Raw genomic sequence first — 16,408 nt, 5'->3', positions numbered from 1 at the left:
ATAACTCCTTAACCACTGTGTCCCTGTTCGTGAAATCAACCTTATTGTTTTAGTAGCTGGGGTTTTTTGTTTTAATGACCTAATTTATTATTTTGTTCTCAGGAGGAACATAACATATATACTTGAAACATTTATTTTTTGTTTTTGTCAATACATATAAGCACCAGGGAACATACTTGTGGTACGTCTAACAGAGGAAGACACCGAAGTACTGACGGAAAAAGAGAGGTCTTCCTTATCTAAAGGGATGATTTTCCTGGTGGGGTGTATGGAGGAAGGTCTAGGCAGGGAGGAGCGCTTCTCCGGGCTCTTGGTCAAACCATCCTAGACAAGATACAGAAGATGAACTTGTGCTTTGTTCTCTTAATAAACATAACAATATAACAATAAAGTTAAACTAAGCCACAACATTAAATGAATATAAGGTATATTAATTCCTCTTATTCACAATATAGCACATTTCAAACAATACAGCAATACGGCAATACAGATAAAAGTTGATTTCCTTTGCAACTTAAAACACTTTTATTTGTATAGCTTTGTTCTCTCAAGTTAAATGTTTTTAACATTCCCCTAAGGTCAAGCAGAGGGCATCTTACTGGTAAATGTTACTGCCTGGTCTCCATCTTTAATCATATGCCCATCAGGTTTAAACTCACTAAAGCAAAAAACTTTATGTAATTATTAGTGATTTAAATAGTGATCAAGTGTTCACATTGACATAATGGTATATTATAATATAGACTATGTGAGGGTGGTAGTCTGAGGCCTATGGCTACTTTGCTGTTCCTTTTTCGTGCAGGTATGAACTTATAAGACTAACACAGGCTTTAAATTACTAACCGACATGAATTCTACAGGTTCTGTGGCTATTTAAAACCAGGTAAGATACCCACTCACTTTAGTCATTTACATTTGCTTTATAATGAGCTTACAACCCCGATATAACCTTGCAAGAAAGTTTCTGGGGATCAAGAGGGGTATAAGCTGCAATCATATGACGGAGGTGCTTTTTGAGAGACGCTATGTCAGAGTGCTATTGCAATTCAGCAGAATATACTTTCATATTTACATTCCTCTGTCCCTGTGTGACCTTTACTTTGTCAAAACTGATCATACCAGAATATAAGTGTGGTAGTTAGTGACCAGGTATAGGGAACAACAAAAATGGGGTACTGAAGGCCCATTGCTAGTGTGATGCCTATGGCCAAAGGTAGAAATAATCTGATTCAACTTGTATATTTGAATAAAAAGGGAGTACAAGTTACATACCTCTTCATCTTAAACCATAGAGAAAAACATTAGATCTTACACTCACCATAATTCTGTCCTTGGATTGCCGATGGGCACTTGAAGTCTGCTGGGAATCTCCCCCTGTTGGTATCAGCACAGAAAAAAAAAGGAAAAGAAAAACTTAATGGTTATAAGCAGTAAATTTTAGTGTAAGGGAACCACCAGACAGGAGGTTGTTTTGTTTACGTGTTCTACCCAACCTATCTATCTGAGAAGAATCCTGCCTTTTGTTATGTGTACTACAGGCTCCTAACCATTTTTTTCAAGAGTCATTGCAATTTCTCAACATTTACTGATAATGACTACTAATGTTCAAAGATTGTTTACTTGCTTATTTATTACAGCAAATGTCATTATATGCCATTCTTATGCTAAAAACAGTGAAAAAGCGTGAATATATCAATATGTTTAATGAAATCTACCTGACCTCTGAACCTGCACTAACCGTTAAACCCATAAAAAATATTGATTCCCAATGCTGCTCTCAAACTCCTTTCCGCCACGCATGACCTATGACCTCTGCACGTTCTGTCAAGCAGCCTACTATTAATCATGTTATCACAACAAATGTTGACCTCACATCTGAGATGAGCATAATAATTCATGGTTTGAAAGCAAACTCACCCGTGAGAATAACCACTTCATTATTTGATATATATTCTGATCATCAATGAATCTGTAGAAAACTGTTTCAAATGTCCTTAATTTTTTTTTTTGAAAATACTCTTTTCTTCAAAACTGACAACAGGGCTACAATGTAACCCGTACATGTGAGTGATCTGTATAGAAAATGTTCAGGTAACACCAGTCTGGATGATGTTACATGTAGCTGTACACCTATGATGTCACAAAGATCAATATATAACTCACTTTACAAATCAGACTAGTCCCCAGTGTTAAGGAAATTGTTTGTTTACCCATAGCTGTAACTGATACTAAGGAAGCTTAACTCCTGGCAATAAACAATGTTACTATAGCCACAATGCTGTGAATTTCAGCACCAAATACACAATCACCCAGAATCCTACACTAAACAGCTTATGTGTACAATACCTATACTATGGATTGGGTTTAATGTAAAACAGAATGGAGCAGTGTCGTTGTTTGTGTCTCAGTATAGACATACCTACTATTGCTCCTCTTTGGTCATGTGTGAATGGGCAATACCTTGCTCATGGTGAAAATGTGTAAGAGATTGTTCTTTTGACCCTTTTCAGTCTTAAATAATTATAGCAAGGAGACATCCAAGTTTTATTTCAAATATCATAATTGTGCAGTTTGTGATATGAAATACATTAATATACGATAGGTTTAAGGTGTGGAAGAGTGTTATGTGAATTATGGCGAGGAGATACAGTGCAAAAATACATCTACCTGATGCTCACATCTGGGGGTAACTTTATCAAGCTGCGGGTTTGAAAAAGTGGAGATGTTGCCTATAGCAACCAATCAGATTCTAGCTGTCATTTTGTAGATTGTACTAAATAAAAGATAGCTAGAATCTGATTGGTTGCTATATGCAACATCTCACTTTTTCAAAAACCGCAACTTAATACATTTACCCCCTGGTCTCAGATGTTAATCTGTGCAGCTTCGTAAAACAAATACTCTCTCTTAGATGCTCTATTGCTGTCATGTCAAAGCTTTGCAAATCTGTTTTCCTTTGACTTATTCTCACTCCTAATGAGGATCTCCAGGTAATATGTGTATTTTTGACGACCTCCCGCAACTAATATAAATGTGGTAGCATGTCCATAACATTTCTGGGTTTTCGGAAGTACTGCCCACTAGTTCATGTAATGGATGATTCTCCAAGCATCAGAGAATGCAGAAAAATAAATAGGACTATTCAAGGTTGTCAGAGAGAAGATGACTATAGGTGGAAGCAGGGCTGAGCAACACTCAAACACCCAAGTCATGAATGCAGGACCATTGCAGCTATGCAGGTATGTGAGAGGGGTCATATAGTTTAAATTCACATATTGCCTGTAGGTGCCCTTTAAGTCACCACTACCATTGTATGGATGTTGTACTGTCCTAGGTATGATATCAAACAACTAGGGGAGGTTATGGGTGAAATATGTTGCATTTTATTTATGTGGAAGTATATACAATCTTTTACATACACGGCTTTCAGACTGCGCATCTGTATGATATTCATGATTGGTTTTTCACTTAAATTAAACTGAAGGGACCTTCTAGACCAAGTGTAAAAATAGTCAGTTTCCCTTTTTTAAATATGTGCTTTTAAATGACTCACGTTTGTTCAATCAACTTCCCTTTTAGCTCATGTAAATATCAGCCTAGCATTCATATCCTATTAGTTTTCCACACTTACGCTGTGACTGCAGCAATGAATGCTCAAAGCCTGTAATGCCTACTGAGCACCCTGATCTGGCCACTGTGATGCCAATTCATACATTTAATTAAAAACACCTTCTTCACAGGTAGAGATACCATCTCTATATAACTAATAGCAACAGCAGCTGCAACAGTGTCCTTGAAAATGACCTTGGTTATGTTCTAGCAGGGAGGGAAAAAAAGGGGCAAAGATCTCTGACTAAATTCTACCAATCTGACTGCCTCTTACCAAATTCTACCAACATTCCTCTTACTCTGACTGCCACAGAGCTTTATGGAAACACACAGTTTAAAATAAAAAGGAATATTATCTGGTATGTTAAAAACACAAACACAGTGGCTGTAGTTCACTCTTCTGCCAACCTGTCTGATGTAGTCATCGTCCACATGACTTTACCAGCAACCTCAGTCAACATCTGATCGATCCCGTTCAGATGTTGGTTGTGATCAGCATTCTTTTGAGGCTTATACACAGTGCAAATTGTGGTCAATTAATTCCATAGTTACCTTGGTTAGAAAAATTGCAGTACGCATGGGCACTTTAAATGTATTCCATCATCTAAAGGCCAGCTCTGATTGCTGAGTTATATTTGCATCTATGCCAGTGATTAAAGAGTAATCATGATTATAAGTAATTGTGCCAAGTTACTAGCCTCTTCGTGTTTATATAGCAATCATATTACATGCCAAATGTATCAAGAAGCTAGCCTGATCAGTGTTTAAATGTACATTGTATAAACCCTACAAAACCTTTTATTGCTTACCAAGACACTTATTATTTATTTGAGCTGTCACCTTTCATTATGTACATCTCAGTAAAAAGCTTAGATTTGTTTCTAAACTTTCGTTATAAATCAGGAGCTAATTGGCAATAGTCTACACCAGAGTATGTATTTCCAGGTTGATGTTAACTATTACTTCCGATTATATTGAGTGGTCTAGTGTTACAAATGTAGTTACAGTTTAACACAAGCTTGTGATCCATAGGTTGCCTAGTCCTGGCCTACTTACTGAAGACTTTTACAAGTCACTCTACTTACTAAACTATAAGAATATTAACAAGTTGTGGTAACATAAACATGCAATTAGAAGGGATGTAAGCTGTGAACTAATTAATTGCTGAATACACTAAGAGAGTTTCAATTTCCTGATCTCTGCAGTAGCCAAGAAAAGATTGAGAGTTGATGTAGATAATGTATGAGACGGAGGCAAATCAATGGAAATGTGTACCATGGTTTCAATCGATCATGGAGTTTCCACCAGAACAGAGACATGGATATACAAACTTCTAAGAAAGCACTAAGTCACTATGCCAAGATACAACCAATGCACGCTTATGGCTCTCGCAAGCGAATGTGATCATGAGTTCTGCAAAGAAATGAACAAGAATCCATAAATCAACAAACAAATAGAATAAAAATAAATAAGAAGCAACACAAAGTAAAATAAAATGTTTGCAAGACTTTGACGTGAGAAATTCATTATCATGGAAGTCTGGAAATACTCCAATGAGATAGAAAAAAGGAAAAAGAGAAGAAATCTGCAAGGATGAAAGTTCTAGCAACTCAACATGGAAACCAATCAAAATAATGTTTGCCAGCCACATTTGCAAAAATCTGAACAAAGCAGTCACCTGCCGGCTTCCTCCTCACGCAGGACAGATGGGCCGGTCTAGACTGTTTGACCGCAGGTTTTAAAATAACTTTTCTGGAGGGAGAATGAGCCTGAACGTCTGATTTTTTACCAATTTCAGCTTTCTTAAGAACTGCTATAGATAGGGAAAATAAGAAGAAAGAGAGAGAGAAAGTACATGGTCAGGGGAGTGAAAACATAGGTTAATATCATTAAACTGCATGGTATACTTTATATCGAGGAACAATATTTAGTCTCCCTGGTTGTGCCACCAAGCTGTACTTGGATATAAAAGATGAGTAAGTGATGGACCTTTTTTCCTTCTCACTTCGTCTCTGGAAGTTGCACTAGGTTCTTTTTTAGTCAATTTTCTTTCAGGAGTAGAAATACGACCTCTGCCAGGTTTGAAAGGCTTTTCTTTTCTATGTCTTTCAATGGGAGCCCTCTGTACTTCCCGTTCTACCTTGTCCTCCTTAGGAATGGCTTCTATTGCTTCTGTCATAATGCTCCTGTCATCATCTGTACAAGTGAAAAGAATTAGGAGAGCCACAGAGACACACAGTCTTTAAAGGCACACTGCAACTTTTAAAAAGACCCTGACAACCTAGGAAACAGTTCAACCTTCATGCACCAGTAGTTAGTAGATATTTTATACTGAGATCACTGAATGTACTCAGAATAACCTTCCATTCTAAAACATACACTGCAAATAACATGTAACAGTTATCTAAAATGTATAGTAGAGATATAAAACTGTATATATTTATGTAAGAGTTAGTCCCTGCATTTTCTTGGAACTGTAACTGTAATATTTTGTGTACGTTAAAGCTGCAGTGTTATTACTCAACAAGTCAACATCAGTTGATGTATATTGTTATGCTCCTGCCTCCTCTGAATTTTACCTAATTTAATGATTCTTTCAAAATTAAAATGTCAAAAGTTTGAATTAGTTTGTTGAAGTAGAAGCCGTTTATGCGCCGGCCAGCTAGTCTGCCAGCTAGCACTTGGTATGCTCCTTCTCCTTAACAAACTAATAATTGTGCTGTTGCCATCATCTCACATACTCCTTTAAAATAATAACACACACATATATATATATATATATATATATATATATATATATATATATATATATATATATGCACAATTAAATTAGTTCTGAACATTCATTCATAGCAGAGCAAAAAAAATTTAATGTATGCCTGACAGGTGTAATTGAGTATTAATTGAGTATTAATGGAGTATAACGTTCTAGTTTTGGATCCACACCTGGACCTTACACTATTTAGACCTCGGCATATTGTCTCTCTTAATCTCTCAGATGGCCTCTCATAGAAGTACAAATGCTTAGGTCATCTGGATGAAAATGTGTGTCTATGTATGTCAAACTATTATTGCTACTTCACTGTCATTCAATATTCAAAATGCACATTTATCTCAATATACAATAGTTTGTTTTTTTTACATATATAAAAGTGAAACATTGGTGCAAACACTAAGGAGTTAATTAGGTTGTAAAAGGTTTGCACAAGATAATAAACTATAAAAAAAAATGTTTGTTCATGAAGTTAAAACGTGCAAAATATTGTCTAAAACTGTAGCAAAGCATTTTTAATGTTTATTCATTGCCTACACTCTGTGGAGGTAGTCATTTTGTGTGCTGAACTAATATTCATGTGAATAGTGCTTATCTATTGTACTCCAACTACTTGATATTGCTGATGCATGAGGCACTTGGTGAACAAAAACCAAAATTGAACCCACCTTGTGTGTCTACCCAGATGCTATCTGTATCCAACACAGAATCATCAATGGTTGTTTCATCTTTGTAATCATCCTGTGTTTCTGTCTGGTATTCTGTTTCTTCTTTTTCTGGAGAAGCTGGCATACAAGGTGACCCTTCTCTTGGTTCTTCATTGGACTCTTCTTCGATTACCTCTTCTTCTTCATCATCATCAACTTCTTCTTCTCCCTCTCCTTCAGTTAAAGGCTTCTCTTCTGCTTCAATTGGTTGAGATTCTGCAAATCTGACATTTTGAGCTATAGGTTCACCCTCATCTAAGGTCGTTTGCACCACCTTAATAAAATCATCTTCAACTGTGACTACAGACTCAATAACTCCTGTCACTTCATCCAAGTACTCTGCAGCTGGTTCTTTGTCAAGTTTGTCTGGCTCAGTCTGTTGTTGAGTTTCTTCTGTTATCTCTTTGCTACATTCCTCTATTACCTCTACCTCTTGCTCCTCTTTATCAGACTCTACTTCTATAGGCTGTGATATCTTTTGCTCTATTTCTTCCACTGTCACTGCCTCAACTGTTTGCTCATCTTGAAGTTCACTCACATTTTCCAGATGTACCTCCTCTGGCTTCTTCTCCTTAATATCCTGGGTTTGAGAAACAACAGCATCTGATAGCTCAGTGGTGATCTGTAAAGTGATATCTTCAGTCTCTGGTTTCTGGATATCGACAGGGGATACACCCTTGGACTTTTCCTGTGACTGCTCTTGAGCCTGTTCTGGCTCTCCACTGGATTCATAGGATTCTTCTTTGTCAACTGCTTCTTGATGCACTAAGTCAGGCTTTGCACCTTTTTCTTTCAAATCCACTTCAGAAAGCTTGGAGTCATCCTTCGCCATGACAGCATCTTCATCAGAATCTACTTTGACCGTACTGGATTCAGAATCCTTAGTGTCTTGAGCTCCAGTGTCTTCTCCTTTTTGAGACTCATTTTGTAATTGTGGCTCAACTTTAGTGGGTTCAGCAATCTCTTCATGACCAAGTGTTTCCTCAGCAGACAACTTTGTAAGTTCAGATGTCCCTGTTGTGGTTTTATCTGGAGCAGAAACTGGTGATGCTCCGCTTTCTTCAGGTTTTGTTGCTAATTCTTCTTTTATAGATATCTGATAATCTGTTACTACTTCTTCACTGCATTTTTCATCACTTTTCTCTGGGATTGCGCTGTCTTTTGTGTCTTCCAAAACAGGTTCTTCTATTTGTGTTTTTTGCTCAGTGGTTACAGGAGTTTCTTTCAAATCAACCTGTTCCTCACCTTTTTCTATGACAGTGTCAAGTTTACTCTCACTAATCTTTTTCTCCAGCTCTGACTCCCAACCCATAGTCATAGTGTCACTGGTAGATCCCTGTCTTTCTTTTTCAAGTTTCTCTGCTGCTGCAAGTTTGACCTCAATGATGGATGGATCTACACCAAGACCTTCATAAAGTGCAGACATTCCACCACTTAGACTTTCACTATCTTGTACAGGGGACGGTAAAGGGACAGTGTACTTATTGAAAACACAATATCCCAATTCTTCTTGCTGGCTATCTGTCTTTACAAGAAGGCTACTACCTTCACTCATAGATACATGTTGCATCACGTCACTTTCATCAATAATGATTTCAGAAGTTGCAGACTTTCTTCTAGTGGCATCAGAATCTGCACTCCCTGAATCTAATCTGGATCGTGATCCAGTTAAATCTAACATTTCTGGCAAGTCAGGTGCCATAACTGTACCATTTTTGTAGTACTCCTTAGCTTGGTACTGAGATTCACATAATGGCTCTAACTCAAACCTTTCCTTTCCAGTGTCTTTCTCTGTTTCTATGTTGTCCACCTCTTCTTCTTCTTCTTCTTCTTCTTCTTCTTCGTGTTCTAGTTCTTCTGGGAACGAAAGGGCTTTTTCAAGAGCTGGAGTGGTGGCCGGTAAGTCAGAATCATCACCTTCATCCAAGCTTCCACTTGTGTTAGACAGAATATCAGTTGCTAGAGGAGAAAGATCATGGGCACGAGCATAGCTGAATCCTAGGGCTATGGAGTCAAGACAAGACATTGGGAGATTTATGGACATACTTCTCTGCTCAATGGCAGATCTACCACCAAGTCCTAGACTACGACTTAAGGTCAGATCATCTTTATTTTTACTAAGGAACTCTGATTTGTCTGCATAGATATTTGGATCAATTGTAAATAGACGATCTCCTGAAAACACACTGGAGTGAACTTTTCCTGATGTAAGCATGCTATACCCTACATCAGGAACTGGGGCACTGACCTTTTCTTTAGCAACTGGTATTAAATCACCATCCTCTTCATCTTCCTCTCCTTTAGATATATGTGTGATGGTACAGGCCTCATATTGGGGTTCTTTGACGTCGGTCAGCTCATAGTAGTCACTGCTTTTTTGAACACTACTATCTAATGCTTCCTCTTTCAAAGCAGATGTTTCAAAATATGTTGACATTCCAGACTTATCCTCATCCAGTTTAGTTTTATGATCATCTAGAGCTTTGACATCAGCCTTAGGTTCTGGTAAAACTTCCTCTTTAAGAGGTTCAGATATCATGTCTTTTCTCTCCTGTATTTCAAATGTGTCTCTATTACTCACTAGGGAGTCATCTTTTTTCTCTGTATCGTAGCTCTCTTTCAGATAGCTAGTAGTCTTTGAGCTTGCTAGCTCTTCTTGATCACTGCCTACGCCTTGCTTGCTGGACTCTTCATTAACAATGTCTTTGAGTTGCTCTGCATTATCGTCAGATTTGCCACTAATAGTTTCTTCCTCCTTTGACAGAATGTCAGTTGCAGGTAATATGTGTGGCATATCAGACTTGGAATGACCATCATCTTTATCCTCAACATTCTTACCAATATCTTTATCAGTCACTTCACTTGATGCCACTGAACTTGGAAGGTCACCTTTTTTCTGAGCACTTAGCATGTCAATGGCTTCCACCTCTGGCTGAACCAACTGGCTCTCATAGCTATCACCTACACTATCTTTGGCAATATCAGAGACATCTGTCTTGGCTGCACTTGTAAGATCTTTGTCAGATGGATCTGCAAGAGGCAATGAGGTATGTGAAGAATGTTCATCTTTGGCAGCCTGCCCTTTATCTAATACAGAGAAAAGTGGCACAGGACTTTCACTTTGACTTGAAAGGAAACTAGAGACCATATTTTCATTCACATTACTTGTTTGATCTGTTGAAAGGTTGTCTTTGATTTCAACTTCAGGCTTGACAAAGTCTGGTTTTTCAGGTTCAGGTGATGTCGGAGTACATGGCTCAACAGAAAATGAGTAAACATGTGGTGCCTCAAACATTATGTCAGTACTAGGCATTTGTAGTGCTGAAGGTAATTTCTCATCTTCCTTGTCCGATTTCTTCACATCGTGCTCAGGAGCATGCAATGCAGGAGTATCTTGCTTTGGTTCCTCCTCAATCTTACTCTTGGTTGATGGAATATCTTCAACAGTGTCTACGGCTTCCACAGAGGAAGGTATAGATTCCAACTGTTCTTGTGCCCCCATCTTCGAGGCTGCAAGTAAATCTAAAGCAGTTTGATTTTTTTTCACAACATATTAATCACTATCATTACAGATAACATTGTAAACTAAAGCATTGCCAATGAATGCAGCAAAGCATAATGAACACAACTTAAGTGTAAAATGGCATAACATGTAATAAGAAGCATGGGACCAAAACATTGTAACCTGATTATTATTATTACATATATTATCACATGCTTATTTTAATGTATTATTGAAAAGAAGTTTGCACAGAAATTTTTCTCACCTAAATTATTGCAAAAATTAACTATGTACAGGGGACCTTTTAAAAGCATTTTATTAATTGGGAAGTTAGGCTATTTTGTCACATAATTATCTTAAACCGAAAGTAATCTTAAAGAGGTTGCCCACTTTATGACATACCTCTCACATAAGGTAGTGCCCCTCACAAGTTGCACTTTGGTGGGGGCACCTCCATTGCTGGACCATATGAGAGAGGACAGAGCTGATCACACTGCAAAAATGATTTAGCAAGAGTCTTAAAATGTCAACAGAAAGGAGCCATGGCCATCCAATCACGTACCGCATTCACTGCACTCCTCCTATCCTAGTAGACAATTAATTCTAGCATAATTAAATTAATATAATTCCACAAAATTAGGTATGTTCACTATGGCATCTCTTGTGAAGCAAAACGGGAAAAGGGAGAGCCTGAGATAAGGAGATATTGTAGTGCTCCGAAAAAATTAACAAAAAAGCTGCTGGGTTTTATGGTTTTTAAATGGGGTAGAAGGTAAGGTAAGGAGCTAAGGGGGGAAGGGAATGGTACTTTAAAGCCGGGGAGAAGGACCCCTGGTACGAAGGCACTGAGTGAGTGGAGGTTAATAGGAAGAGGGATGGGAAGGGGAGGGAGAGCAACCACAGCAACGTTGGGAACATAAATAGGGAAGTACAGGGAAGAGTAAGAAAGAGAACTGGACAGATGGAAGAGGGAAGGAGTGATATGGTGCCAGGTGGGCTACTGCTATTGTATAAATACCACTGATCGCACACTTTATGTAAAGTAGAGACAGTATCATGGAGAAGGCGTGTGATAAATTCCATAGATACACTGTGCTAGACTCTATCAATAACAGCATTTCTAGGAGGTTTCAAGGCCTTCTTCCAGTCGCTAGCTATTTGAAGTTTAGCTACGTTATACATATTGGACCTCATTTAAAGTCGGACGCAAAGTCCGTTTTAGGCGCATCTAACCAAAAAACACTACCACGCATGTGCAGAGAGCACCAAATCCGCCTGCATCTTGGACGCAATTAACACTTGCGACAGCTTGCGACTCACTACCAGAGAATGGGAGGAAAACGGAATTGTGAAGGTGTGACCATGCAAATACATCCTAGTCGCAGTGAGGCGCAGATGCAACACACGTTAAAACAGGGCTAAAGCTGTGCGGCAGGAAATAGGTGGCGCAAGCGTTAGCTATCTGCAGGAACTGCTCACAGCTCGATAGGGTATTAAGAGTGAAACGCAACTGGGGTTGCATGCCACTCGTAATACCCTACCAAGCTGCGGCACACTCCCACTCCTACACTTCTTACACGGACTTTGCGTCCGACTCTAAATGAGGTCCATTGTGAATAAGTATGTCAGAAGACTTGGCTACGTCTTTAACTGGGTAGCACAGTAATATGGACAGAGGGTGTTTAGGTATGTGGATAGCAATAATCTGAGTGATCAGAAGCAATATATCGTCCCAAAATGAATGTGATCTGGTGGTAACCATGTGGAATAAGGATTTTTTATTTCTTTATGGATACAACTTAATAAAAAGTGCAACTACTTTAATATTAATCAGGTTACACTGCATTAGTAAAAACACATTGCAAATTGAATACAGACATTATCAACATAACACACAACCATGTAATTTGCTGGGCAGGAATACGTTCTGAACCATAACAACTTTTCTTGCAGGTGATGCTTCTATGTCACTAAACATAAAGCTGAAAAGTTCACTGATTAGCAGCTAATTCTTCCCTTGATAACTTTGCTCACTGTATAGTTTACAGAACTGATTGTCGCCAGGCACAGCCAATCACAATCATCCTGACCATGAAGTCAGTTGTGAAGAAATGACTGCTATAACTCATATTGATAAAATCCATAAATTACCAAAACTCAATAACCACATATTAAATAGTAATTTTATGGATTCACCTCTAAAATTCTATATACCTTTTTAGTCTGTTAAAAATAAAAAATTGCTTTACACTACTTTTGGTTAAAAAGGAACTGTTATGCAACTTTAAATGAATTGCGTGACAAATATTCTTAAATTTAAATGATTTTTCGACTTGGTTGTTATTCAGCATCTTCTACTCTCCTTTTGCTATGTTCTTCTAAGTGAAAGGAAACTTCCTCTTACTAAGTATCCCAATATGTAAAATAAAAATGTGACCAAGTATAGACTTAAATTAAAATAATTTTACCAAGCACCCCAAAATATACCCATAATATATTCAAATATTTCTCAAGGTCTGATTTGAATTTTGTGCTCATTAAGTCTATAGATACTTAATAATAATATTTAAAGTATTTATGCTCATTTTCTACGTATATATTATTGTATTAACTAATACAGCAAACTGTTATTATGAGTTACATATGACAACTAAGGTATTACTAGGGGTGCATATACTAAAGCTTGGGAAACCTTGTTCTACCTCAGTGCTAGCTATAAAGGTCATTCTTAAGGGATTTAGAGACAGTATATTAAAGGCTGTGACCCATGACAGCTTTCACTTGGTCAGTGGTTCTTAACCATTTGGGTGGCCCACACCACTTTGATTCTCAAAATATGTTCTCGCACCCCCTTGGAAAATATGTTCAGCTTTTCATCGGGAAAATATACATCTATTGCAAAATACTTTGCAATACAAATTTAACTAAACATAGAATAAATTATCAATGACAATTTAGCTATTAATAATAATACTCTTGAAGCAAATCCCTTTTTTTAGAAATAGCCACTCGCATGGGATCACTCACAATAAGGCAGTATTGGGCCTTTCTTTTTATGTACAGAAATTATGAAAATCCCATTTCACATAGCTAGGTGGCAGCAAATGGTATCAGTGCCTGCAGAGCTGCCACTTGTGGAATGGCACCAACTGAGCACAACAGTTCCACTTTCATTTGAACGCATGCATTCAAAATGATGTACTTTAAAAAATCTAGAGTGACAACAGCCTTGGTTAGGAACCACTGCTTTAGGTAATCTGACACTGATGTACCGGACATCTAAACAAGGTCTTAACCCTTGTCTCAAGATAGGATGATACATATAGCAAGGACAGGACGGGTCTTTTAGGAAAAAGGCTTTGGGGTATATTTAATAAACTGCGGGTTTGAAAAAGTGGAGATGTTCCCTATAGCAGCCAATCAGATTCTAGCTGTCATTTTGTAGAATGTACTAAATAAATGTTAACTAGAATCTGATTGGTTGCTATAGGTAACATCTTCACGTTTTCAAACCCACAATTTAATAAATATTCCCCTTAGTCTTTTTAATGGGATGTCATGTGCTGGTTTGCACTTTCCTCAAAACATTGTCGGAGGTGAAGTGAGCAGATATGTTTCGCTTCCCTCATGGATATCCCCTCTAAATTCTTTAGAATTTTAATAAAGACTAGTTTACAAAATTATTTTTTAATAAAGTCCATAACACATTTCATGAAGGTGCATATTGAGACCCAGATAACCAAAAGTGACTTGTCAACTGTGCTCTGATTTCCCAGGACTTCAGAATGCCTCGGTACATTTATGTTTCAGTGACTTACTTTGCTTTCTATAGCGCCTATCTACACAACTAAATGTTTGATTAATACCTGCAGCTCTATTTGCACTGCTCTACCATAATATATTCACTGATACTATTGACCACATGCAATATTTGGGTTAGGTATATTTATACAAGTATATACATTAAACCTCACACATTTGTATCTACAACATATACAAATAGGAATGAAACAATGAAAGATACACTATTATCAAGGCAAGAAAAGAATGCTAACTTATAGCTTTCTAATGGGCAGCCGCAGACTGCAATGGATGGGAAAAGACATGCTATAAAGAAGAAGAAAACAGCAATTGTTGTTGCAAAAATGAAAATCAAGAAACAAGACAAAACAAACTTAAATTAAACAAATGAGATATAAAATCAAGTTTAGAAATTGAGCATCTATATGAAAAGAAAATTAATTTAAGTTCTAAAATAAATGAATACAAAAAATAAAAATTAGAGAGGTATACAGTTATCAGCAATGTGACTGGCAAACACATCTAACACAGCAGAGGAAGACTAACATGAAGCAACAGCAGCAAAGCGTATTTGTATCATGGCAAAGTAACCTGCAGGTCAGCTATTGAGGTAGGAAACAGCATCATCTTTGCACTGTCTGTGACATATAACAGATTGCAGTCAGCTTAGCGGAATGGCAAAGCCAATAATAATGACAGCACGTAAATGGAACAGCCTCAGGTAAGCACTTAAGATATTGGGGAGCAGCTACATGCATAGAATACACAGGACACACCTTCCTCTGGTAAGGAAGGCAATACAAGAGCAGAGGACTCTGTTTCACTTTTTGTAACATTTCTGCCATCACTTATTTCGCATACAACACTTTCTTCCTGGTGTTGTGCGGCATCAGAGCCTGAATCTGATTGGACCTGGCTGAGCCCCACGATGGAGGACTCAGTTGACCTGGTTTCTCCCCCCTGAGCTTTCTCGTCTTCTTTCTCAGGCACAGGACCCTTAACTCTCTCTTCTTTGGGGGTTGAAAAACAAGATGACATGAAGAGAACAGACAAGACATTGACAGGAAAGTTATGTAGGGGATAGTGTACTGAATACAGCAGCAGTAAAAGCTGCACAAACAGTGTACATCACTTCACTTAGTTAAACGACTTGTCACTTTAAGAGTCAATGTCCACCTTAATTGAATCCAGAGAGCAGATAAGCTCAGAAATATATGTATTATTTGCCACACCATCAAAGAAAACATAAGACTGTTTCCAAACAATTATCTATAATGTTTTCCCCATTTAGCAATATAAACAAAGCATTGATTTTAATCTGTGTTTTGTATATCTCCAGGCATTTCCAATAGGACAGACAAGCTTGCTTTAAATGGATGTAAATGTGCATATCTGGATATGTCACACAGTAGAGGGCATATAGAAACACTTAAAGAGAAAAAAGATGCCCATAGCAACTAATTATATGTGTGCTTTCATTTTCTATACTGTACTAGCAAAAAACAAGCAACAATCTGATTGGCCAACAGCACTTTTGTCTTTGCATCGATTTCGAAATATGTCCCCCAATACCTTTTACTATACAATCCCTCAAACACCAAATATAACCTCTAACTGTAAAATACAGGCCTCATTCCACCATACTGCGATACAAGGGGTGAAAATGTAATTATTTTTGCATTCAGGGAAAATACTGCCTGCTTTTGTATGTAGTACATATATGCAGGTCAGATTAGTTTAACACTGTGATTTAGAGTTGAGCTAGGACGCATCCCATTCCCAATTCTAATTATGTCCGTATATTTCAAATTTGCCCTCAATCTGCAGTAACAAAGGGTATTACCAAAGTGCAAAATTGCAACATCTAGCTGGATTTATTCCTAATTCCTATACATGTTTGTAGATATGGTGTTAATGTTTACTTAATTAAGTAACCTTACTGTAAACTATATAAAGTGTGATTATCTTAGTGGTGTACTGAATCTATATTGTAAGATTCAGGTAAATACTAAATCT

The 16,408-nt window shown here is 37.5% G+C and overlaps 1 protein-coding gene across 8 annotated transcripts in view; it reads right to left on the bottom strand.

Moving 5' to 3' along the window:
• Positions 1 to 16,408, bottom strand: part of MAP2 (microtubule associated protein 2) — a 181,128-nt gene that overhangs the window by 11,389 nt on the left and 153,331 nt on the right. For 4 of the 8 annotated variants that reach the window (XM_075180263.1, XM_075180265.1, XM_075180266.1 and 1 more), the window contains 5 exons: positions 7,051 to 10,599; positions 5,599 to 5,805; positions 5,288 to 5,422; positions 1,319 to 1,374; positions 177 to 324 (listed from right to left, as the gene is read on the bottom strand). In XM_075180263.1, coding sequence (XP_075036364.1) covers positions 177 to 324; positions 1,319 to 1,374; positions 5,288 to 5,422; positions 5,599 to 5,805; positions 7,051 to 10,599 — 4,095 coding nt within the window. Of the gene's footprint in view, positions 1 to 176; positions 325 to 1,318; positions 1,375 to 5,287; positions 5,423 to 5,598; positions 5,806 to 7,050; positions 10,612 to 15,168; positions 15,403 to 16,408 lie in introns of all 8 variants that reach the window. The other 4 variants (XM_075180268.1, XM_075180270.1, XM_075180271.1 and 1 more) reach the window with 3 other exon arrangements.

This window comes from Mixophyes fleayi, chromosome 7 (assembly GCF_038048845.1).
Source record: "Mixophyes fleayi isolate aMixFle1 chromosome 7, aMixFle1.hap1, whole genome shotgun sequence".
Taxonomy (NCBI): domain Eukaryota; kingdom Metazoa; phylum Chordata; class Amphibia; order Anura; family Limnodynastidae; genus Mixophyes; species Mixophyes fleayi.
Note: the sequence above shows the minus strand (reverse complement) of the source record. Positions and strands in the feature narration are given on the sequence as shown.